Raw genomic sequence first — 27201 nt, forward strand, 5'->3', positions numbered from 1 at the left:
TGATACTTTTGTGCTGCACACTTTCCTTTCATGGCACAAAGGGCTTGTGGAGGAAAGCTTCCCAGTGAATTCTTCCCTTTGCCACCTTTGGAATGGACTATTTTTCACCTTGCCAGTCTTTTTGGTCTCCAGGGCACATTCTTTACATACATAAATATTGTGTTACGGGCAAATAATTTCAGATTACATTCAAGCTACTGGACACAAACACAGTTTAATACCTTGCTTTACACCCCAAATTCACAGTACACAGCCGCTGGCACAGACAAAAGTATATGGTTCTTGTGGATCGTAGCAATGGTAAAAATAACAATTTAGCAAATGATGTGACTTAAAAGAATCTGCTGATTTTTCCTTTTAGTATCAGAATATCAGTTTGTTAAGGGTCAAAAATGTGGATGTGATCAGCAAGGATCATCACGTAACCAATCCTAGGTGCTGGAATTTCTACCCTGGACAGCACCCCTTAGTGCGTGTCAATTATCCTCTCTGTATATGTTTCAATTCACCTCTCCCTCATAAGATGCAGGGCCTTCAGTCTTACGTAAAACACAAAATGGATTCGGGACCCAATTTGCTTATGTTTGATTTGAGACACAGGAGGCAAAATCTATCTATTGCATTTGAGAAATGTTACAAAACATGGCTTAAGCAAGATGTGTGACTTAATATTTCGACTGAAAAGCTTCCTTGTCCAGCATGAACTCTGCAAATCTCTGCTGAAGTTCTTTCTCTCGTTCTTGTTGCCGCTGAACATCTTCCTTTAGACACTGCAACAATAAAAATGGTCAGCTGATAAAAAGGCACCAGAAGTAGCAGAATGCAATTTATTTCTACGAGCAGGGAGTCTCAGATTATGCAACACAAGCACACATCCCCTAACGTACACCTTTTCCCATGATGTAACTGCACATTTATGTTAGAGAAGCTCATGCAACTCTGTGGATAGGATCAACTGTTTGAAGAAGAAGATGAAGAAGAAGAAAAAAGAAGACTCTTGATGACATGGTGAAAAGCAACACAAAATCTTCTAAATAAAATAGACTAAAGTAATATACTATTTTTTAATGCTGATTTTCTACACTACTTTTTTAAAAAAATTAATGGATGCAGCAACCTCTAATAAAATTGCATTACTCAACACAACTTTTGCCATCTTCCTTCTTTCTAGATGGCCAACAGAATTTCATGACCTTACCTCTAATCTCCTAGGAATAGCTGCATCTTCATGTTTCTTTAATTCCTCGAATGTGCGCAATTCAAGATGAGCTTGTTCAATTTGATCCCACAAGTCATTTAATTGCTTTATGAGCCCCATCGCTCGAGACTGATAACCACCAAGCAATATCTTCAGTTTTTTCTCCATCTTGGCAGCCCTCTTAGCTTCTGTAGTCATGTGACCTCTGTTAATCTATTGAAGAAATACAGCCTGCATATTATTCACGGAGCAAAACTGTGCTAACAGTTACATTTCTGAAATGTATTCTGTCATGAGCTGTGGAGCTGTAATTCAGGAACAGAAGAAATGCTACACTATAAAACATTCTGCCTCCAGTACAGGAAAGTATAAACAAAGACTTTTCTGTTACACTGGAGGATCTGTTAGGGAGATAGTTTGGATTTAAGGAGTTTGGATGTAAGGCTCTCAGGAGTTTGAGGAGTGAGACACAACAGAAAGCAGAGGCACAAAGCAAGGGGGAAACAGAACACAACACTGGATGGGTAGCGTTAGGGTAGCTGAAAACCTTAAAGACAAGAAGGAAATGCTAGATACATCATTCAGGGAGCTGAAGTTCCCTCAGCATAGAATGGTTGCTACTTGGGAGTCTGCTTGAAATTGCATCCACATGTCACTGCTTCACACAACAAGCAATTAGCATACAGTTGCTTGCCAAATGGGTGGCAGGCTCCCCTATGGTCTTCTGCATACTGCTACAAAAGAAGCCCTTTTAATGCCGCTAGTTGATCAAACATGATCAAATACAGACCAGGAGAGGTATAGAATTCAGCATCTTTATTTAAATGGCACACGGGCTTGCTTCTTTTTAAAGGCTATTTTTATGGGAAAGCATTGTGCAAAACTTATCAAATAATTGGTAAAAATTAATTATTTCAGAAATTAAATAACATTTGGATATTAAAATATTATGGTAAACCACAGTTTGAGGAGTATATTTAATATTTCCTTTTTTATTATGGGATGGCATCCAATTTCGTTGCACTTATAAAACATTGTACTTGTACTTGTACAATGACAATAAAGAAATCTTATCTTTTATTCTTCATTGGAGCAGCACACTGCAACTAATATACCACCAATTTTTGACACTATGTTTTTTTCAGATTTTGTAAAATTCAAAAATATATTTTTTCATAAAATTACTGTCATCATGAATGAATACAATTCAAAACAACCTGGGCAACTGGAATGGATACAATACCAGTGAAATCTAAAATCTGAAGTTAAATTAACTTTTTCAGATAACTCTATCTAAAGAGAGCATTTGCTTACATACACAACTCTTCAGGCATGCTAAATTAGTATTTTAACAGTTTTGTTTTGGGCCTTAATTTTGTTTCATAAAATCTGAATAATGTAAGCAAAGTGTATGCAACTATGTTGCCATCTCTCAAAATATTTACAATATTTACAAGTATTTCAATAAGAAAAATCTCCAAGTAAATCTTTTATCATTGCTAAACCATTGAAAATAACTTTATAACCATTTACTTTTTTAATTTTTGAATATTTCAGTTAAACTACTTTTGGCTGTTAGAAAAACGGTTGAGGTATTTACACAGCCTGTAAAATTAACATAGTAGCTTTGTTTACTGAATACGTCAGATAAGGGCAGTGGAAAAACTTCCAGTTCTGGAACACTCACATCACTTAACCGCTGATTTCATCCTTGCTAATTATAATTTTACCACTTCAAACTGGTTGATTAAAGGCTGCAACTGGAGCTTTACTCCCTGATCACTGTAAACACCTTTTCCCACTGGAAACACTGGAAATTTTGAGGAATGCTTAAAAGAACCTCTCCTGCAAAATATGCAATACAGTATGAGGAATTTTTATTTAAGACAATCTGCAGCCTTAGGAAATGATAATCACACTACTGAATCCAGGGGCAGGAAATTTACAACTGAAGCCAAGGAGCATCGTGGATAAAGTGATGCAGGCATTCCCCTGTTCCTGGTTTGGCAGCCATAGTCATTTCCACAATGAGATAGAAAAGGAAATCAGATTACAGATATTCAGAGTTCCTCTAGGGACCCCAAACAACTGGGAGAGGACTACCAAGTGCCCACAGGCCTTGGGTGTGCAACCTGCCCTACAAAAACACTTTCATACTTTTCTGACTGGTCAAGCCATATTTATGATTATAAACTGCAGCAATTTCAATAAAGTTTTCATTAAACAGTGGACAAAATATGAACAAAATTAAGTAGTTCAGTGCAAGACATTTTTACCAACTTCTTCTTCCATTTAGATACCCAGCACCTCCAGGGAATTTCTGAACACTAAAGGAATCAGAGAATTGGAGGGACACTGGGAGGTGCAAATGCATTTGCAAAAAGGTGTTGTACAACACTGAATCAGCCTGCAAACTTTAAAACATCTAAAAATAATAAATACTTCCAAGCGTGAGAGGAATAAGCAAGAGGAGACTGAAATATGGTATCAAGGTTTGACTTCCTGTGATCGGTCATTTCCCCCTCCTGTCTGAGATAAGGTAAGGCTCTCCCCTGAAATAGAACCTTTGTGATTCTTTCAAAAACATACCAGTAAGACCTTCCCCAGAGAGATGGGAAGCATTCAGATTTTTACACTCTCACACACAGAATCCATGTCTCTCTATACTACAGTCCTACACTGATGCCACACAGTAGTTCTGCCTTTGCTCCTCAACTGCCTCTATCTAGGTAGTTGCCTTGGTGCAGCCTTGCAATGGCCTGGGACCACAAAGGGACCACCAAGCAGGTTGCCAGGGAGAGCAAGTTGCTTTTGGGTGTTAGTGTAGACAGGTACAAGCCAAAAGCTATTTATTGACTAGGGCAATATTCAATACTGAGATGCTCTCCTGCCTTGGTGTTCAAATGAGGAGAGGGGAAAGGGAAGCAACACTTGACAGGAAACAAGTGGCAGTTTCCGCAACAGGAAAGGTTAGAGCAAAGCAGGGATGGCGCAACACTGAGGTGGAAGGGACAAGAAAAATAACAGCAGAACTTTGAGTAGTGAGAAAGGAGAATGGTTTTTTAAAAATAGTTTTAGCAAGCAACAGAAGAGAGAGGTACAACGTAGAAGTCAAGGTCTAAAAGCTTACATGGGTGCAATGGAGCCTTTCCCACTTCCCTCCTTGCTCTACTCAAAGTTCTCCTGTTGTTTAAATGGGTGTGCATCCAGGGGGCTGATGCATGGGATGCAAAAGGGTATGTGGGAGGGAACTGGCCCCAATACTTTATTTACAATGCTCTATTAAAAAATGTACTCCGAGACATTACTGTCTTTTGCTTACGAAGTGTATACTAATAGTTCCTTCTCTCTTCACTTCTAAAGCCCTATCAAATCTAACCTATGCATGCTGTACTTATCCAAGCAGCAATATATTTCAAAGTGCATGGAATGGAGAAATGATCCGATATGGAATATTAAATGTAACTAATTCAATTTGTCCGGCATTATAGATGCATGTTTGAATATTTATAAGGTAAAGCAAGCAACTGATATGATAAAACCCATCATAATAAAAAATAAAAATATTTGGACATTGTCAATCAGCAGTATTGAATTTCTCTTGTAATGTTTGTAGAAAGACTGAATTCTAAGTTCTAAAATGGAAGTAAACAACATTTTCAAAGGACCTCCTCCCCACTGTAAGAAAAAATGTTTTCAACCAATATGCAGTATTCTGTCAACCTTTCAATGAATGAGCTGATGGGTTGTATCCAACAAAATCATCCCTTGTACGTAAGAGGCCCCCCTCCCTCCACCCCCAGAACCCCCTCTGCTTCAAAGAGCTGAAAGAACCTCCAGAGATTGAGGGGGGGCTCACAAGGGGAGGAGAGGGAAGCAAAGTTCCATTGTGCAAGTGGAAGACGTTGCATGCAAGGGACAACACTGTTGGATACAACCAAATGTCTGGAATAGCTCACATCTGAAATAAGGGCAGAATAATAAATAGGTAATTTAATAATAATAATAATAATAATACATACATACATACATACATACATACATACCCCACCCATCTGACTGGGTTTCCCCAGCCACTTTGAACTGCTCCCAACAGAATATTAAAAACACCAGAGAACATCAAACATTAAAAACTTCCCTAAACAGCCCTGCCTTTGATTGTATTCTAAAAGTGAGATACTTCTCTATTGCCTTGACGTATGATGGGAGGGTGTTGCACAGGGCGGGAGCCACTACCAAGAAGGCCCTCTGCCTGGTTCCCTGTAACTGCACTTCTCACAGTGAGGGAACCGCCAGAAGGCCCTCGGAGCTGGACCTCAGTGTCCGGGCAGAACGATGGGGATAAAGATGTTCCTTCAGGGCTGAGACAGTTTAGGGCTTTAAAGGTCAGCACCAACACTTTAAATTGTGCTCGGAAAAGTACTGGGAGCCAATGTAGGTCTTTCAGGACCGGTGTTATATGATCTTGGCGGCCACTCCCAGTCACCAGTCTAGCTGTCACATTCTGGATTAATTGTAGTTTCCAGGTCACCTTCAAAGGTAGCCCCAGGTAGAGCACATTGTAGTAGTCCAAGCGGGAGATAACTAGAGCATGCACCACTCTGGCCAGACAGTCTGCGGGCAGGTAGGGTCTCAGCCTGTATACCAGATGGAGCTGGTAGACAGCTGCCCTGGACACAGAATTAACCTGCGCCTGCATGGACAGCTGTGAATCTAAAATGACTCCCAGGCTGCGCACCTGCTCCTTCAGGGGTACAATTGCCCCATTCAGGTAGTCCCACACACCCTGCCCCCCCAAAACAGTAGTCCTGTCTTGTCAGGATTCAACCTCAATCTGTTATCTGCCATCCATCTTCCAATCGCCTCCAGAAACTCACACAGGACATTCACCACCTTAACTGGTTCTGATTTAAAAGAGCGGTAGAGCTGGGTATCATCTGCATACTGATGAATTCCCAGCCCAAATCCCCTGATGATCTCTCCCAGCGGCTTCATATAGATGTTCAAAAGCACGGGGGAGAGGACAGAAGCCGGAGGCACCCCACAAGTGAGAGCCCAGGGGTCTGAACACTCATCCCCCACCATCACTTTCTGAACACGGCCCAGGAGGAAGGAGTGGAACCACTGTATAACAGTTTCCCCAGCTCCCAGCCCCTCTAGAAGGACCAGAAGAATGTCATGGTCAATGGTATCAAAGGCCGCTGAGAGATCCAGCAGAACTAGGAAACAGCTTTCACCCTGGTCCCTAGCTTGCCGGACCAGCGCGACCAAGGCACTTTCAGTTCCATGATGAGGCCTGAAGGGATCCAAATGGTCCGCATCCTCCAGGCAAGCCTGGAGTTGTTCAGCAACCACCTGCTCAACCACCTTGCCCAAAAATGGAAGATTTGAGACTGGGCGATAGTTGGCCATATTGGCCAGGTCCAAAGATTCTTTTTAAAGAATCGGTTTAATGGCCGCCTCTTTCAGCAGGTCTAGGAAGGCTCCCTCACAGAGAGAAGCATTCATCACCCATTGCCCAGCCCTTCCTGGTTTTGATGGGTCTTTTGTGACATTGACCAAATAGTGAATCCAGCTAAGGTTATGGAATTCCCTCCCCAAATCCATATAATAGGCACTGCACACAATCATATAAACAGAACAGCTTTGTCTTTTTAAAACAGAAAATACCACCATTTTAATCAGTTTTTTAATTTGTGGCGCTGCACAATGGGAATATTTAAGTTACCATATCATTCCACTCAATAAAAATATTGAGCTGAAGAGTAAATAGGAAAGTGAATGACAGTTCATCTTCCCCTGTCATCTGAAGTATTCCACAGAGCAAGGGTGCCCTCTGCTGGCCAACATGGAGTACAAGTTCATTCTAAGACAGAACTAGGCTCCTTAGCCAGGAAAATGAGCCAGCTCTTGTGCAGGAGTTGCCTTTCTTTTCTGTTCTACACACAGCACTCATACCCAAGCATGGGTCAATCAGGCCATCCTGTACCTTCCCCAACATTCAGCTCCACATATCTGCCCAACAGTCTCCTTGCTTTTTGGGGTGAAACTGATGTAGCAAAGGTGATCACCATATAAAGTGTTAAGTAACTTTGAGATGGCACTACTGCAGATAGTAAGCTTGTGTGACACAGTGTATTTGCACAGGGCTTGTAGGAATCCCCTTCTTGTACTGCATACTCGGATATATAAATATTTTATGTTAACATTGTGTTGCTCTGCCAAACTTTAAACAGACAAAATATTTTTAAAGTGTATGCTGTCAATTTACATTCAACATCCAGCTCCTCAGCACACAAACATAGAAGCCAGATTTGCCAAAACAGATATGAAACAATGGAATCCATTCAATGCTTCCCCTAACCATGAAGCTTAGGCCGAAATAACAACTACTACTTTCTTCCAGCTATCAGGAGGGAGAGATGAGGCCCACCTCTAGTCACAAAACTGAACTGAGTAACCACAGGAGGAGAGTATCAGGATACACTAGTATGACCACGAAGCACCACTTCCTATTTTTGGATTCAACTTGATTTATCCAGTACTGTATATGAATGATGCCAATTAAGGCCATGTGTCACGACATGTTTTTCTATGTTCTATGGAATTCCACTGAAATAGCAATGCCCATGCTTCCAAACTAGGGATAAAACATAAGACAGGACACACAGTATAATGTCAGATTAAGCCTGTTTCTCAAAAGAAATTGTATACTAACCTCAAGTCTCTTCTCTAGGGATTCAATTCTGTCTTTTTTACTGGCCAAGTTAGCTCGTGTGTAGCGATTCTGCCCAGGAAGGAACAACACCTGGCTGTAACATTCTTCCCACACTTGATTATAAGCTTCACTTGAAAGTTCTCCATGCCCCATTCCTTGCTTCACCACTTCCATTTCTTGGGCCAAGAGTTCTTCAGCCTGTTTGAAATGAGGGATCAGTTACAATTTCACCTTTCTTGCTGTTCTTGAACTATAAATATAACCATTTACAGGGCAAACTTCTCCACTTGAAGAGCAGCATTTTCTATTGTTTTTGTCCACACACCTTACACAGTCACATAAAAAACATAAATCATCAGTGTCACTTTCCCCAGTTTTCACATTGCATTTGCTGTACAGAATACAGTGGTACCTTGGTTCTCAAACGCCTTGGTACTCAAACACCAAAAACCTAGAAGCGTTCCTGTTTTCGAACATTTTTCGGAAGCCAAACGTCCAATGCAACTATCGGCTATTGCTTCCAGGGCACCTGCACCAATCAGAAGCTGCGCCTTGCTTTTCAAACATTTTGGAAGTCAAACGGACTTCCAGAATGGATTAAGTTGGGCGCTTCTGTTTTTGAGGCTTTTTCAGTTAATTTGTTTTTGTGACTGTGTGGAACCCAGTTCAGCTACTGATTATGTGACTGTGGAAATGGATAAAAAAACCCATCAAAACAATCATTATCATCAGAGCAAGTAAGAAAAAATATTTTTATCGTCTACAATACTGTCTTATTTATTTTATAGTACAGTACATCGATTATTGCTTTTGTTTTATGGATCAATGGTCTCAGATAGTAAAATTCATGTTAAATTGCTGTTTTAGGGGTTGTTTTTAATAGTCTGGAACAGATTAATCCGTTTTGCATTACTTTGTATGGGAAAGCACACATTGGTTTTGGAACACTTTGGTTTAGGAACAGACTTCTGGAACAGATTAAGTTTGAGAACCAAGGTACCACCGTACTGTATACAAAATGAATATACACACAACACCCCTTGTAATTAATTTTGTTGTTGTTTTAAGTAAGCAGTCCATGTGTGTATTCATAAAGACACTTCCCTCATAACAGCACCAACCTATGTGATTCTGGTCTTAGAACAGGTTCATAGAATTGTAAAGTTGGAAGGGACCTCAAGGGTCATCTAGTCCAAACTGATTCAAAACATTTTGGAATCATGGGCCAACGTGAGGAAGATGAAAAAATGTTCTGTAGAACTCTATTCAACTTCAAGCATTTGTTCTGTAGAACTTACATTATCTTATAGTCAGAGTAGGGAGTAAAAACTTCATAATCCATGTGGATCTACACTACAAGGCAATTACATAAAGCCACCTTATATCCAGGTTGTGGAATTTTATGTGTAGGTATTCTGGGAACATATTCTAAGATATGCACTATTCATTTAGGGCGGCAGTTATTTCTGTAAAGCCTCACCCCAGTTAAGTAGGAACGCACTCAGTCCCTCGTATGCAACAACCATGGTCTTGTCACTGCCAATCTTCTCCCCCACTTTTAAATCTGAATTAATTATGGAGAACTCAAACTTTAACTACCAGGTTAAATATCAGGTGTGCTTCTGATCTTGGGCAGAGAGGTGTAACATCAGATGCACCACACCACATAGTTTTTTAGTTCCTCCTTTTTTAATAAAGAGAAATAGAGAGATTGGACAGAAAGTGAGAGTATGTTTAGACAGAGTCAACATAGCACAGTGACTAAAATGTTGGACTAGGATTGAGGAGACTTGACCATGAAGCTCACTGAGTGACCTTGGACCAATCACTTGCTCTTTGCCTAACTAAAATGAGAGATGAAAAGAACCGTGTACACTGCTTGGAGGAAGAGTGGGATGAAGTATGATCAATACACACCACAAATTTATATTGGTTCTATATCATTTGAACTGTAACTGCTTATCCCCCAAACTTCTGGGAATTGTAGCTTTGTGTCTGTGCTAAGAATTCTTTGTTAGAGATCTCTACCCCCAGACACACAACTACTGTTCTCAAAGTTCCTTAGAAAAAACATCTGAAGCATGGACTTCCCCCAAAAAAGGCAGGGAGGAAGGAAGAGGCACATATATGCTAAAAAAAACTAAAATGTGATCCCATATTTCCAGTTGGAATTATAGTTGGCCCTGGGTTTAAAAAGACTTGACAATGACTGCTGTAAACCACCAGAATATAATTCACAAATTTCATCCAAAAAGATTCTAATTGCCATTCAGTGACGTCCTATCCTAAATCTGGGTGTTAAGCAGAGAGAAGCTTACTGAAACACCATCAGTACTACCAAAGCATTCCCAAAAGAACGTTTTAGGAACTTTCCAATCAGCTTAAGAAACAATAGAGTTTGAAAGTGTATACCTTGCAAAATGTAGTACTATGGTAGGCAGAGGGCATAAACAATGCAGAGAAATAGGAGATATACCTTTTTGATGTCTTCCTTCGAGTATTTCTCATAAGGATTGTGTTCAAGATAAGATAGGTGTTCTGTGCTACCGGGACCAAACCCTGGGACTTTCCCCTTTTTGCCTCCTGGGAGTTCTCCGTAAGGGTGATGCACAAGGTCAAAATGAAGCATGGTAATCATCTCTTTCTTAATCAGCTCTTCACTCTTCTGTAAATCTGTTAGAGGTGGCTCTACATTTAAGGGTCTCAGGATTGTTTCATTTACCTAATCAGAAAACAAACAAACAAAAACACCAGTCTTTTAAGAGCAGCCACTGCTGCCAGTCATCTAACACTATACATGTGATAATCAACTGGATGCAACTGCATCAGCTGCATCCTCTATTACATCAAGATGTGCTCTAGAGTGCCAATTAAATCCAACAGTTTGAAAAAATCAGAAAATAATGTTCTCTGTCTTTCTTAATTTCATTTAGCAATATAACAGCTTGGCCAGCAACTGGCTTTCGAGAATGGATGTTCTGAGAAGGAAGTGAGGGGTGGTGGACACGTCCCACGGGCCAGCAAATCCACATGTCTTAAATGGCATTTTCCCCACTTCTTAGGGGAACAGACTTGGCTCCAGGCCTCCAGTTGCTAATACTGATACTGCAACTTACAAATATTTATTATTCACCATTTTACTGATGGCATTCCCTCTCCCCGGTTTTAAACTTATTTCATCTTCTTCAGAATTAGGAACAACTTACTTCAGAGGGTCTTGGCAGATCTTTCTGAACTGCTTTGTGCATTCGCTTTAGTGCCTTTATACGCTCCATTTCTCGAATACTCTAGAAAGATATTTAAGACATGAATTGCGTCAAGTTCATGGGAGGACACAGTATGCTACACTGCTTTATAAATCTAATAATTCATTCTACCTGCTTCCGAGCATCTGCATCAGCTGCATCCTCTATATATGTATCATCTGCATTATGATCTTCAAGTTCCTTTTCCGCATTTTCAGGTAGGACAATCTCAAAGTCATTCTTTGGAGCAGGAAGCCCCATAAGTCCTAGACGCAAATTTTCACGGGATTCTCTTTCCTGTTGAATGTTAAAGCAATTAAATATTCACTTTCCTAAAAACAGCAATAAAGCAAGCAGTCATTTTACTTTCAAGTCTGCTTGATGATTGCAACTACTTGCGGACCAGCTGTGTCCCTCCTTTCACACTGGGCTCAGAGTTATGAAATGACTCAATTCTCAAAAGCAATGAAAGGTCTTGACAGGCAATCGTCAACAAGTCACTTTGGGATTTGAGAGGGATCACTGTGATTGCTCCAGTCTACTTCTGTGATCACAGTAGCTGCAATCACAGAACTTGAGCTGCTGCCCAAATGATGTCTACAAAAGTGTGCACCCACTAAAAGCCACAACTGCTTGCCTTGATGTGAACAAGGGCTTATTCTTAACTCCAAATGCACTTCCTTAAATTAGAGAATACTGATATAATCTACTCTGTAAAACTGAGCTGTTGTCAACTCCAAAAAGCAGCTTGGTGGTGGTGGGGATTTAAGATTAGGGAAATGGGTGCAAGGAGAAAGAAATAGTTAAAATATCTCCCTTTCGCTTGTCACTACTCTAATCAAAACTAGAGCATCCATGCTTTTTAATAATATTTTTAAAAAACCAGGAAATCTAGTCAGAGACTACCTACAATTCTGTGCCAATAATTATGTTTGCAAATATTCAAACGAATTCCTATTTGTTTTTGAAAGACATAATGGTGATGGATGGATCCACCATCATTTCTGAGAGCCACCACCTGTGAAATGCAAGGGATAAAATTATCGAAATAGGGGAAAAAATCCTACTTACTTACCATATGTTTTGTATAGGATGGATCACTGTAATCTGCCATTCCCTCCTCAGGATTAATATTTAGTTTATCACGCAGGGGAGTTCTACCTGGAGTCACACCTACTACCGGCTTTGGAGTCATTCCACTATGAGGAGTCAGCCCTTCAGCTCCATGGGAAGGTGTCCTAGAAAAAAATTATTTACTCCAATATGAGTGCGGTAGCACAATTTTTGTGCTCATCTTTAAGTGTTTAAAGACTACCTGCCTACAAGTTTTGTGTTGGATTTGGAATTTATAGTCAGCAATTCATCATGGAGAGGAACCTGGGAAATATGATGTCCAACACACACACACACACACACACACACACACACACACTTATTAAAGTAAAAGAAAGCTCAAGTGTGTCTTTGCCCTTCCCCAACAGCTCAAATAGATGACTTACCTGAAGGGTGTGGAAAGCACTGTATTTGGCGTCTGAACAACTTGCCTCTGCGGTGTTACTCCAGTGAAGTCACTCTCATGGAGAGGGGTATTCAGACCACCTTTCAAGGGGGTATCAACATTTGTAAGAGCCATCAAATTCTGGGCTTCCTGCATAATAAGATAGAGAGATGGGAGATAGAGATAGAGATGGAGACAATAATCATTTTCCAAACTAAAATTCTACATACCGGAGTGTGGGTGGGTGTGAACTAGGGGCTGCACCCCTGCTTGCTCCACTTGCTGTCCCCTGCCATTCCCCCCACATTAACTCCCTAGAGCTTCCCCTTCCCACTCCATGAAACAACTAAGCTCACTTTTCACCTTCCCAACCCATTTCCAAAGTTATTTCTCTCTTCTATTCTACAGCCATGCTTTGCACCCATGTCCATGCCTCCTCCCTATATCCTTTTGCACAGCACTCTTATAAACAAACCACTCCCGAGGTAACTTCCTGAATCTTCCTCTTCCAGTAAGTTTTCCTTCATCCTCACATTACTGAAATCTCTGCTGTTGTTTAAAAGAGCCACTTCTCTCCTTCGTTCTCACTATACTTAACATTTCTCCCATTCCTCAGCTACCTTACAAGAGCAATAAACAAGTCAGAGCCCTCAAATACTTCATACCTGCTTTATTCAATCTTCTGCTGTTGTTTTAAACTGCCCCTTTCCCCCGTTTCTCCCTTCTCACTCTCATGCCATAGACACCCGTGTTGTGCGACCTGCCTTCTAGTTTGCTCCCCTCCCCCATGACTTCATGCAAACACAGGGTGGTGATGAGGCACTGCAAATGCTCTAAATGTGCAATGACAGCATTACATTTTTATGTATATAGAAAGATATTCCAATGTCAAAAGATACTACCTACTGAAGGGTAGGAGAAAAAAATTAACCATTTTTTTCCTTCTGCAACTACCGGCAAACCACCAATACCAATCCAACGATTCAAGGTGCAATTTTCAAAAAGGAACCAAATGTTGCTCAAATATCAACTAACAAAATTGGATGAAAAGTTAGTATTTTGCTTCTTTCAAGTCAAGAATACCAATTCCATTTAGTCACACTGAGTATCTAGTATAATTGACTGATAAAAATGTCTTCCACTAACATCCTGGGCTTTGTTCCTCTTGCAGGTAGCAGAAAGGATGGCTTGTTCAGGTTGAAACAAGTCTATCTTTGAGCTTCATCTGCCATCTAGTCTTCCTGCTACGCAGCCACCGCAAGCTATGTTCCAAGCAGGGGTTGGGAGCTCCCCATTCTCAGCAAGCCATGCAACGCAATGGAGCAGAGGTGGAAGATTGATTACCATATTTTTCGCTCCATAAGACACACTTTTTCCTTCCTAAAAATGAAGGGGAAATGTCTAGGCGTCTTATGGTGCAAAGGCACTGGACAGCAGCGGGGTCCCTCGAGTGGAGGGATGCCACTGCTGCCGGAGTCATGGCTCCCAGTGGTGGGGGAGGGGCGAGCAGTCCAAAATTGGGCTTCCTCGCCTCCCTCTGCTGCCACTGCCAGCGGCAGAGTGGTGGGGGAGGGGCGAGCAGCCTGAAATCGGACTTCTCCGCCCCCCTCCGCCGCAGCCGCCAGTGGCAGAGTGGCAGGGAAGGGGCGAGCAGCCCAAAGCAGGGCTTCTCCGCCCCCCTCTGCTGCCACTGCCAGCTGCAAAGCAGCCGCTTAGCTCCTGCCCAGCCCCACTGCTTTGGGGCGAGCGGCAAGGGAGGGCTCCGTCTGGGCCACTTTCCCTCCGGTCGCCCCACAGCGAGCCAGGGAGAAAGGAGACACGGTTGCCCCTGCAAGAGATGGCAACAGGATCAGCGCCCCGAAAGCACTCTTTTCGGGGCGCTCATCCCACCACCACCCGTCGGAAGAGCAGGTTTCCTCCCCCCCCCATTCTTTCTCTCTCTCTCCCTTCCTTCTCTCTCTCTTTCTCTCACCACCCCTTCCTTCCTTCCTTCCTTCTCTCTTCCCTCCCTTCCTCTTTCCATCTCACCTCTTCCTCCATTCCTTCTCTCTTCACTCCCTCCCTCCCTTTCTTTCTTTCTTTCTCTCTCTCTCTCCCCTTCCTTGTCTCTCGCTTTCTCTCTCTCACCCCTTCCTTCCTTCCTTCTTTCTCCCTCTTTCTTTCACTCTGTCACCCCTGAATGCAGCGGAGGTGGGGGGGGCGGCGGCGGAGGGATGCTGCTGGTTGCTTCCCACCAACCCCATTCGCCAAAGCAGGCTTGTTTTTGCTATGGGGTTGGCAGGGAAGAACCAGCAGCATCCCTCCACCCCACCCCCCAGCCTTTTAGAGGAAAACCAGAAAAATGGTTTGGTGCACCCTATGGAGCAAAAAATACGGTACTTACTTCACTTAAATACAAATAAAATACGAAGCTGCAAAGGATACCAGTGCAATATTAAAATGAAACTATATTTAGGCTTTACCTGTAGGATCCTGTCCTGTGCTGCTGGTGTTTTAGGTGTCCTAAGAGCAATGCTATTGTTGGTAACATTGTATTCTGACAGGAGTGTGCTGGATGCAGAGTTTGTGATCCCAGATTCCTCTGCTGTTTGACGTGCAATCTCACTTGCTTGGCCAACTTTAACTACTTCTTCAAGTTCTGTATCTGAAATCTTAAGAAGAGGAGAGAAATCCATACATTGCAATGAATATGACAGGATTCCTAATAAACACCCAACAATGAAAAGTTGTCTTAACATCAGAAACACTAGCTGTTAAAATAGTGCCATAGGGACAGCCCTTAGCCAATATACCAACAGGAAAAGGGCAGTTGCTTCAACTGGTCAAGCCAACATCATTTTCCCTCCAATTTAACTGGGCAAAGTGGTACAACCTTTGCTAGTTTTGCAGTGCTAAAAGCATTTCCTGCAATACGATGTGTCTGGCACACTGAAATAGTGCTAAAAAGGATGGTGCTTCCAAGAAGAATATGCAAATGAATGGATATAAAGCTACCCTGAAAGACTCTCACATTGCAAATCTGGGATATGAAAAAGGGGCTAAGAAGTAGGAGTCCATGGGCAACATGCATCGGGGGGGATGCAGATTATACGTGCACACTGGAGCCTTAATTTCTGAAGAGCCTCATAATTTGGGCACATCATGTGTATCTGCAGTGTCTTAAACAAATCACAAGGCAGTAATAGGAACAAGCAACTTACCTGAGGAGCTGGAAGCACCAGCTTGCTTCTTTTTTTCGTGAATTCTGACACACCACTAGTCTGAAGAATTGCTGAAGGTAAATCAGACTCTTTTTTCCGTTTCAGCTGCTGCCTATCTTTCTTTCGCTCTCTTCCTTCCTTTTCCCTGTTAAAACAGAAGTGCCTCAATTAAGTACCAATGACTGATAATTCAATAAATAGTTCAGAAAGGCATGGGGTGCTTTATGTATTGCAACAGCACAAGCGGGGTTTTTTAAAGTCACATCATATTGACCCAGATAAACCCAGATGCCAACTTTGCTGCCAAATAAACCCGGACAACACCATTACTGGCCCCAACAACATCAAACATACCATCCCAGGACTATTTAATTGCTCATCTTCCAACATTGTGTATGCAATCAAAATTCAGCTCTCTATATTGGACAAACAGGCCAAACCCTACGCCAAAGGATAAATGGACATAAATCTGATATCAGGAATCACAAGACAGAGAAACCAGTAGGAAAACACTTCAATCTCCCAGGACATTCTATACAATATCTCAAAGTAGCTGTCTTAATACAAAGGAATTTTAGAAATAAACTGGAAAGAGAAGTGGCTGAATTGCAACTGATCACCAAACTTAAAACCATGGAGAGACCTGGTCTGAACAAAGACATTGGATTCTTATCTCATTATACAGGACAAAGGGATTCTTATCTCATTATACATGACAGCTATCTTTAGCCATCTCACCCCTTGCCTTTCCCTGCAAGACCAATTGCAGTCGTTAACAGTCGTCAACAGGTTTTCCACACCTATCACCCAATCACCCATTCCCACCACCCTTCTGAGTAATACCCCTCCCCACTCTCTCACTATATATAAGGGTCTGGTGACTTCCGTTTCAGTGTATCTGAAGAAGTGTGCATGCACAAGAACAAACTTAGTTGGTCTCTTAGGTGCTACTGGAAGGAATTTTTTATTTTATTTTGTTTTGATCATATTGACAGATGAATTAAGTTTTGTTGTTACTTCTAGGACAACAGTATTAATTTGAAGAGAAAAGTGGCATCAGGGTGGTGTATAACAAAATAAAAACTCTTAGAATCAATAAAGATCCATCAATAAAATGGCTGGTTTCTCAAGAAGATTTTAAACAACTTGAAAAGCTTGTTGGCATAAAAAGCCTTCAAGACACCTGAAAGCCAAAGTGAGGATGCCTGCTGAAAGTGATCCACAGGATGCAAGCCAGACTTGTGGCTGAGGCCAGTTGGGCCTCTGAAGCACAGAAAACAACCAGTACTGTGATGCTTGTAGCATTTTATTGTCTCTGAAGTTTATTGTAGCATGCTTTTATTATGTTTTTATTCCTTTCTATTGTACAGCACCTAGATAAATTATTTCATAAGGTGTCTAATAAAGGATAATATCCAGTTAGCTATACTCAGGGTAGACACATTGAATTCCATTGACTGAAGTTACAGAAGTGCACTGATTTCAATGTCTCTACTGTCTACTCCCAAGTTTAACTCAGCAGGATATCAGCCATGACAAAAAAAATCATTGGTGTATCTGTCCAAGAATGCTTAATTAGTTGATTAAATCTGGTCTTTCATAATTACCGGTATCCCTACAATTTAACCTAGAGATCTCTATCATGTCATTTTTGCAAGCCTTAAAAATAAAGTTACGATGTTAATCAGATTCCTTCTGTGAGGTTTTAGGATTAAGTGTCAGGGCTATGTCACCTTACTACAGGCACCCCCAAACTCAGCCCTCCAGCTGCTTTGGGACTACAATTCCCATCATCCCTGACCACTGGTCCTGTTAGCTAGGGATGATGGGAGTTGTAGTCCCAAAACAGCTGGAGGGCCGAGTCTGGGGATGCCTGCCTTACGTATTTAAAATTAAATCTTACTTCTTCTTTTCACCAACAGGGACTCCAGTAACACCAATATTGTCTCAAATCAATATAGTTAATGGTCCCACAGCCATCACAATTAGGACTGCAGATAGAGGACTTCTAGGAATCTTTAGATGGTAAAAAGGAGATGACATATGCCCATCAGTTAAAGAAACATGACTTTTTGCTGTACCACTCTCAGAAATAAGGAACAGATCTGTGTGAATTAGGCACTAATGCCTCTGTTTAGCACCAATAATTCTGTGGTACATACAAAATATTCTCATTGCAAGATTTGGATTTTGTTGCATGACAACAATTCCTAAATTAAAGGGGAAATGGGAGCAGAGCAATCAAAAAATTAGCAACAATATTACTGTCCAAGCCACCAAAGCGTCTTCCTTGACCAGTTCCAACTTAAGTTTTCAAACAGCCAACAGAGAATAGCTACACATTTTAATGATTTTCATTCCACAAAAACAATAGTTAGAAACTCGGATTACCTATTTAAAAAGCTAAGGCATTCAAATGCTAAGTCTTGTAAGAATTCACAAAAAGTAAAGATAAGCAACAGTACACAAATGGATGGAATGCGTCATAGCACATTCCGTTGGCAACATTATACAAGACTTTGCTCTGTACCCCTTTTGCCCCATTTAAATGTAACTTTTCAGTCAAGAACCAACTTACGATCTCAGCTCCCCATCCAAGTCTTGTTGCCTTAACTTCCTAAAATCTGCATCCAGGGCCTGGTAGTTTTCTTCTGATGTGTCATAAAAACCTGCAGCAGGTTTCTTCTCAAATGGGATTTCTGCATTATAGTCAACTCCCCTTTTCTTCTTTCTTTTCTTCTGGATCTCAATCCCTGCAGCTCGAAGTTCTCTCCTCTTCTGGAGGGCAGCAAGACGCCTGCAAAGGTGTGATAGATTAACACAAATCTGAACAGCTCTTATTAGCTTTGCAAAATAGGCCACTTCCAGAGGAAACATTAACTGTGGTTTACTGTGTAAAATGTTTGCAGTCCATACTGAAAATTAGTTCCACGCAAGTATTCCTTTATGCTACATACAGCACAAGACATCAGTTTTGAGTCATGAGCTCAAAGTCTCAAAAGGCTTTAACACAAAGTTTCAAGATCTGCTTGATTTTACTTCTGCTGCTGCCATAAAATCAGATTGCAGGGCGGGGGTGGAGGAAGAGAAGAATATTTCTTGAACTCCAAATCTGTCAATTCAAGAAATCATCCAGAGTTTCTGGACTTCTCATAAAGAATGCCTGAAAACTCAGCAATTATTAAGAAAGGTGCATGGTTTGCAAGCAATTAAAACGGCTTCTTGTTTATTTCTTACATTTGAATCCAAATCTTACAGTGCACTTCAGGCTTTTATCCTCGCAACTCCTGAGAGACTGGTCAGATTGAGAAATATTTACTTGCACCAAACCAGACCTTGAGCTTCATCACCAATGTTGAATTGAACCTGGATTTCACCCATCAAAGCTCAGTATTTGAGCTGCTTAAAGTTTATTATTTATAGTCATTTTAATACTTAGAACAGGTAACTAGCAGCATCAATAAAACCTGGTGACTTGGGTCATTAATAAAAGGGAAGAGGAAAATGGGTGGGAAACACAGGAGCACTGCATTGAGATTCAAGATCCCATCTCAATCTTAGCCCAATATTTATTTATTTATTTTTTCAACATTAGACTCCCAACAGATAGAAAACAAACCATGTGCCAAGCATGACTGTTATCATCTTAGGGAGAGATGCAGAATTTGACAGTGTTTGTGCAAATCAATTAGGGGTTGCAAGGAATAGAATTAGCTATTCCATCCTTGCCTCGACTGGAGCTCTGCCAAGAAACAATTTTAGCTGAGTCAAGAAATACCTAGCTTCTTCCAGCTGCTTCTCTCTTGCTTTCCTTTTGGCTTTCTTTCCCTGAGTGTTAGCCAACCGAGCTCTAGCTTCAGAAAGCATCTCAAGTTCATCTGCAAAAGGAATGTACAAAGTTCACACACTCTCATTTACACTTTGCTCTATGAAATAGGTAAGAATGAAATGCTTCTCAAAAGTGGGAAAATCTGTATGTTAACAGATCCCAGGTCACTTCTGTCTTCTCTGAATGTGTTCAAAACATGATATAGGCCAACAGGAGTCTCTACTGTTATCTCTTGTATGAATACAGTAATAACATTACAACAATATTTCAAGGGAAAAAATATTCTATGAGTTTTTAAAAGTGTAATCAGCAAGTTTCTTCCTATATTACTGAGGTTTCAATCCTATGCACACATATTGTTAAATTGATGGACCATGTCCACCAATAGCTTATATATTATGACTTTTTCTTTAACATACCAATAAAATTTATTTCTTCCCATCAAACTGAAGTCACTTCAAAGTTAATCATATTAATTTCCAGGCAGAACTTTAAGGGGGATCCTTTGGGAAAACCTCCAGCCTGCAGACCCAATCCACTCTGCAATACCTCTTTACATGCCCCTCAGCACTCTCTTTAAGACTTGCCCTTTATCCCTTGGCCATGCCCCTTTTCCAAGTTTCACTCTGCAGTGAACTAGCCATGCAGTCAAATATCTCTTCCTGTAAGGCCAGTTTACTTCATTCCCTAAGAAGCGGAAATGAAACAAATGGTTGGCTTGCTACATTTAATCTCTGAAAAGGAATGCTTTCTCAGCACACAAGAGTGATCTGGCCATGCAGGAATGATGTGTTATATCTCTGTGCAGTTTTAGTCTGTGAGCTAGAAAAGGGGAGCTCTTTTTCTTTGCAAAGATGAAACACAAGCCAAGCTCTATTCATGTGTAAATGGTGTGTCTGTGTTTGTGAGAGATAAATAATGTGTTGTATGCTAACAGAATTCTGTGCTTGGGGGAAGATTCTTCAGCCTTGCAATAGCTGACTGAAACCATAAAACAATTGATGAGCCAATGAAGGAAAGTCACAAAGGGAAATAATTGTGCTATATAATGAATGTGTCAAGGGATGGAGTGGGGACAAATTCATAAAACCTGTTTCAAGCATACCCTCATCCATATCAATTGGGTCTGGCCTGGCTGGCTTGGTTTCTGGGTTTGGGTCAATTTCTCCAGGTTTAAGTTTTCGAGGATCATCAGCAGTTTCTTCCTCATTGTCTCTTTGAGCAGCCTTATCCCTGAAAAGATAACATGTAGAACAGGTGCAAAAAGATGAAGAAAATATATAGCAATATAAGACATTGCATGGACTTAAGATATCCATATCTATTGATATCAGTGGTTCTCCTCTCAGTATTGACTTAGTTGGATACAAATCAAAGACAATACAACCAACCCAAAGAAAATCAGGAGCTATCAACATGGTGCCCACCAGTACTTCCTATGGCACAACTGAAAAGCCTCAGTAAACATCCCCTCAAAAATACAGAATACAGTTCCTGCTCAGTTCCTGTTTGTCTACCCACTCCTACACTGAGCACGGCCTCCTTAAACATGTTCACATTTCATGGATGCCAGGATTGAACACCCTTCTTTCCATCTGTTCTGAACAGAAGAGAGGTGCAAAGAGTTTGTTAGTGTGCAGGTGACTGATACAGGTGCTTTCTTACTTCATTGATGGGACAGGCATTTTGTGATGCCCTATATTTTTCTGCTTTTTTGGAGATGGCGGCAATAGGTCTTGCCCCACAGCTGTCATTTTGTGTTTGCTGCCCATGTTTCTGTTTGCTGCCCATGTGTTTGCTACTGTACACAGAATGGAAGATGGCAGGATTCCCAAGGACGTGCTCCACAGGGAGCTGGCTTCCAGTAACAGGCCCGCTGACAGACCAAAGATGTCTGCAAACATGACATGAAGGCTGGCTACGTTAACCCCATCATATGGGAATCCCTTGCAGGTTATCAGAGTGCCTGGAGACAGAAAGTCAAGTCATGCATCTATAGCAGTGACCAGATGAGGAATGACTGCTGGAGAAGTGCAGAGTGCACACACACTATGCTGCATCTGCAGCAGCACAACAGGACACCTTCATCTGCCCCAGCTGCAACAATACATGTCTCTCCTGTATCGGTCTCTACAGCCACATCAAGCACTGTAACCCTCCAATGGTTTGACTTCACCCCCAAAGGCATACTCCTCAATTGTCTCTGGATGCAAACAACAACTCTTAAACACCTAAAAGCTTTCTTCTGAAATCCTGAGTAAGTTCTCTAACTAGGTCTCCCAATATCAACAACTAATTTCATTACAGAGCAGAATTACTCACAGGAGAAATTCATAGTGTTCCAAGCACTGGGCAGCTGTTCTCCCAATAATTGGTGCGATTGTCCTCCACTGGGTTGGCATAAGTTTGGCCAAATGCAACAACTTCTCCTCTTCTTCTCGTGACCATTCTGTCTTCTTGATACTTGGGTCCAGCCACTCATACCTTGTTTAAAATAAAAATGAGAATTTTTTCAAGATACTGTTAACATGATTAAACACCTATAAATTAGTTCCACAGAGGAATTCACATAGCCTTTCTTGAATCTGCTATAGTACATAGATACATAAAGAAAATGAAATAGTCCCAATTTTGCCAATTTTATTTCTCATAATTACTGCATCTATAAAGGTAGTATATAGGCAACTTTCAAAACATGAACTGTAATCTACACTGAAAAACTAACATGGCCCACACCAATTAAAAAATACCCTAAGCCAGAGGTTTTCAACCTTTTTGAGTCCATGGCTCCCTTGCCCAACTACATTCTTTCTGCAGCACCCCTGTGGGGCTCAGGGGTCGTTATGTCACCCCTTGCCTGCAGACCTGGCAGCCTCTCACACTTTTTTGAACACCCTCCCTTGTGGAGTGTTCCCTCAGCCTCCTCCCCTCCCCCCTCTCAAGAGTCCTCTGGGCAGCTGCTGCTACTGTCCCTGGTCTCTGAGTTGCTGCCCCACCACCCGAAAGAGAGGTGCCTCCCAGAGGCACCATTCACCCGTGGAGCTTATAGCCAGGGCTGCTGCAAGCCTTTGGGAGGCAGAGAAGCAAGAGGGCATCAGAGGAGGGAGGGACAGAACAAGGGACAGAGGCCACTGTTGCCCACAGGACCCCTGACCATCATTCAAGGCACCCCGGGGTGCCATGGCACACTGGCTGAAAACCACTGACCTAAAGAGTCATATATCACTTGAGATGACAAAATTAGGATACTGTACACCTGACAACATATTACATACTTGTGCTTACTCTCCCCCAAACTATAATATGAACTGGAAAGGTCCACTTGAAATTTGTTTGACAATGTAGCTGAACTCTGTAAGCTCCAACTTACAAAATACACAACTTAAATAAAAAAGCCACTCTTGTAAGAAGGATATAAAAGAATGTAAGCAGCTAATGCAGGAAATTTTATCTCACTTGGATTTCACTTAGACTCTAGATTTGTGTGATCCTTCTCTGCACAGAAACAATTACTGTACACAAATTTACTTATTTTGATTGCAGAATTAGGATGTCTGTGGAGTATTGTGCAGGAATTTCTGACACAGACAATATGTAGTCCCCACTTCACCTGCCTTGACTTGATAAACCCTGATGAAGTTTCCCAATAACAACGTATCAAAATTCCCCCATACGTTATTTTCTGGTACCTACCATCTGGCTTTGCACTGCTTTGCTGATTTTCTGTGTAATAAAGAGGCAATACGAGACCATTGGTTTTTGCCATATTTCATTACAGCTGCTTTAAGAATTTCATCCTTAAAATTAAAAGAGGATAAAAAGTATTAGTCATTACAACAATACCCTATGCAAAAAAGGCAAGGCAAGCTTTTTTCATCCAAACAATGATGTTAAAAGAATCCATCCCAGGGGGAAATGTTTACTGCTGCTACTAGAGTAGGCACACCTCACTCAGGTTGTGTAAGAGAATTCCATCACACCACTTGCACTTATCTGTGCCTACATATGGGGCTTGTTTAGGGTGTTGTTGTTTAGTCGTCTTGGTCGTGTTCGACTCTCCGTGACCCCATGAACCAGGGAATGCCTTGGAAACTCTCACTTTCTTCTCAAAGCTTCTCCTTTTTTATGTCCATGGAGTTTTCTTGGCAAAATACTGGAGTGGTTTGCCAGTTCCTTCTCCATGTTTAGGATGCACACACACTATTTCTCCCTTGCTAGAGCTTCTCATTCTGCGTATGGAGAGGTTTAAAAGACAATAGAACCATCCTGTATATCAGGTATGGGAACCTTTGGCTCCCCAGATGTTAAACTTCAACTCCTGTCAGCTGCAACAAGCATGATCACCAGCCAGGGATGATGGGAGTTGCAGTTCAGCAACATGTGAAAAGCCAAACGTTCCCTATACCTGACACATGCCTTAAAAGCTGATCCCCAGCCATCCCCACCCAGTTCTTTCTACCTTTTGACAAAGGCATTTTAAATTGCTGCCAGACACTCCAGGACCTCAGGGTGAAGGGCAGGCATCCAAACGAAACAATGGAAAGCAACATCCAACAAAGGAAAAGTCTTGCCCGCGAAGCCCATATTGTTCATTGTTGTTGTTCAGTCGTGTCCGACTCTTCGTGACCCCATGGACCAGAGCACGCCAGGCACTCCAGTCTTCCACTGCCTCCCGCAGTTTGGCCAAACTCATGTTAGTAGCTTCGAGAACACCGTCCAACCATCTCATCCTCTGTCGTCCCCTTCTCCTTGTGCCCTCCATCTTTCCCAACATCAGGGTCTTTTCCAGGGAGTCTTCTCTTCTCATGAGGTGGCCAAAGTACTGGAGCCTCAACTTCAGGATCTGTCCTTCTAGTGAGCACTCAGGGCCGATTTCCTTGAGAATGGATAGGTTTGATCTTTTTGCAGTCCATGGGACTCTCAAGAGTCTCCTCCAGCACCATAATTCAGCCCATATAGAAACTTTTCATTCTGGGGCACCAAGTTCTTCCCTGGTGGAAAAATTGTTCCAACGGGAGGAGGGGGTGTGCCAGGTCCTACTCCCCTGGAGCTTTCACCACAAGAGCAGAAAAAGTAGGTTGGGAGGCTGCTACAGACACTAACATTTATTATTATTTATTGATCGGATAAGACTGTGCCTCTTGCAGCTTTTGCACTGCTTCCTTCTTTTTAAAAAAATATTATTATTTTAACGTTTATTAGGCGCCATTGCCTCCTACACAGAGACAGACGGACCGACACACATACAGAGAGCGCTGCTGGTGCGCAGGCGCCGTAGCCGTTGGCGCAAGCGCAATGCTTTCCACCCGCTCGCCTCAGAGGGGCCTCCAGAGAGCGAAAGAGACCGGCTGCAAACGGGGCCGGGGGATGAGGAGGGGCGAAGCGAGGGGAGCTGTGCCACCTACCTCCGTGTTTCGCCACACGCCCCCCTTGATCATGATCCGCGGCATCTTGGCGGCGGGAGGAGAAACGGCAAACGGCGGTGAGAAAGACGCACGTCAGGTGCCAGCCCCTCTGCGCGAGGCAGTTGCAGGAGGGCACTGCGCAGGCGCAGCCTTTTACTAGCGGAACGCCTTCTGCGAGCGGGATCGAATTCCCGCTTCTGGTTGGAGGAGGAGGAGGAAGGAGGCGGTACTCTCTTGTGTTTCCGTCGGCGCTTGCCGCTGGGCGTTCCTGCGCCGGGGTAGGCGCATGCGCCTTTGAAGCCGCTCCGCTCTAGAGGCTGGAAGCTTCCGGCTTCCTTGAAAGCTTTTTCCCAAAGCGGAAGTGAGAGTTTCCCATAGATTATTATAGAGCGAGCAACTTCCGGAATTTCAGGGTCGGGTTATGTTTAGGATTTTCCTAAACTATCTGTGGCATTAAGCCACCCAAGATTGAGGAATAACAGGTCTGCGGTGCCCTTAGATGTCCGGGGTTGCAGATAGGGGAGCTGGTGCAGGGCTAAACATTTCATGTTGTTGTGGGTCGCTTTGAGCTGCTTTTTTGTGGGTAAAGTGACTATTGCGATGAATGAGTGCGTGTTAAACTGGGACCCGGGTCAACGCGCAAATCTTCCATCGGCGGTGAAGGCGCCTGGGAGACGTTGAGGGCCGAGCGCTACCTTCTCAGCTTCCCCTATCTTGAAAATGGAGCCATGTGCAGTCGTGCTTCGAATCTCATCCTGCTCATGTTTAGCCCCTTGGCTAACGCAGTCTGCCATTAACGTTGCAAGTGAGAGACCGCTTTGCATATCCAGTGAACTACCTCTCTCAACTAGCACCCCATGCCTCAGTTTCCACCAAAGATTAATCTAAGATTAATCAAGTTTAAAAGAAACCAGCATGCTGCAGTGCTCATCTTGTCAGACTGCAGAGTGCTGGTGCAACTTTCATGTCAGGCCATCAGCCTGTTACACTGCCTCTCATACTGCCACCTCAAATAAGGTAATTTTTGGACACTGAGGGGCAAGAGACTTTCTGCTGTCCATGAGGCAATGGCTTTTCTCACTTGCCTTGCCCCACCCTCCAGCCCTAGGAGCCTTTCCCAGAACATAACTTTAGGAACAGCAGAAGCAGCTAGAAAGAGAGTAGTTCTGGGATATTGTATACAGTGGTGCCTCGCAAAACGAAATTAATTCATTCCGCAAGACTTTTCGTCTTGTGGAAATTTCGTCTTGCGAGGCACGGTTTCCCATAGGAACGCATTAAAATTTAGTTAATGCGTTCCTATGGGGAAAAAGTCCGGGGGCGCCGGTCGGAATGGGCGCCGGCTGATCGCGCCCGCCATCTTGGGTGGACTGCGCATGTCTGTCCATGCACAGTCGACCCAAGATGGCGGGCGCGATCGGCCGGTGCCCCTTCTGACCGGCACCGGACCGCGCTGTGTCACGTTTTAAAGCTGCAGCGGGCGAACAGCAGCGCTGCTGTTCACTCGCTGCAGCTTTAAAACGCGGCGCGGCGCGGCTCCAGCCGGCTTACAGTGGTACTGCGCAAGACGAATTCGTCTTGCAAAGCCCGGCCATAGACGAATTCGTCTCGCGAGTCAAATAAAAAATCGCAAAACCCTTTTGTTTTGCAAGTTTTTCGTTGTGCGAGGCATTCGTCTTGCGGGGTACCACTGTATTTAGAATTTTTTTATTGTAATTGTTAAGAGTGAATAGCTGTTCAATTATTATTTGCTGATATCTAATTTTATTGTGCACTGTTATATTCTAATGGATTATTGAATATTTTATTTGATATATTTTAAAGTTATGTTTTTATTGTGACATTTTTGTATTGAATCAGATTGTTATAAGGTGTGCAATTGTGTATACTAATATAGAAAGACGGTATATAAATTGAAAGTGAAATGGGGGGGGGGGAATGAGCCAAGTAGATCAGACCAGCAGCCATAGGAGAAAAGTGGAGCTAGGTACAGAAATTCAGTTCTGTAGATAACTTTTGTGAAAAATCCAGAAGCTTTGCTGTTGGGTATCAAAAGAGAAGAAAAAACTTTTTGTGTATCCTACAACTGTGGCTAGGAGATGGAAAAG

The 27201-nt window shown here is 42.4% G+C and overlaps 1 protein-coding gene across 1 annotated transcript; it reads right to left on the minus strand.

The window, feature by feature from the left end:
* Positions 1-450: 450 nt before the first annotated feature.
* On the minus strand, positions 451-25196 carry CDC5L (cell division cycle 5 like). The gene is made up of 16 exons (XM_033145598.1): positions 25094-25196; positions 23382-23485; positions 22011-22172; positions 20794-20921; positions 19638-19737; positions 18438-18656; positions 15860-16004; positions 15122-15310; positions 12661-12809; positions 12237-12399; positions 11294-11458; positions 11123-11203; positions 10393-10638; positions 7917-8114; positions 1199-1411; positions 451-770 (listed from the first exon to the last, which is right to left on the minus strand). Exons 1-16 carry the CDS (start codon positions 25136-25138, stop codon positions 666-668), a joined length of 2412 nt encoding a protein of 803 aa, XP_033001489.1. The 5' UTR covers positions 25139-25196; the 3' UTR covers positions 451-665.
* Between the last annotated feature and the right edge of the window lie 2005 nt (positions 25197-27201).

Source organism: Lacerta agilis, chromosome 3 (assembly GCF_009819535.1).
Source record: "Lacerta agilis isolate rLacAgi1 chromosome 3, rLacAgi1.pri, whole genome shotgun sequence".
Classification (NCBI taxonomy): domain Eukaryota; kingdom Metazoa; phylum Chordata; class Lepidosauria; order Squamata; family Lacertidae; genus Lacerta; species Lacerta agilis.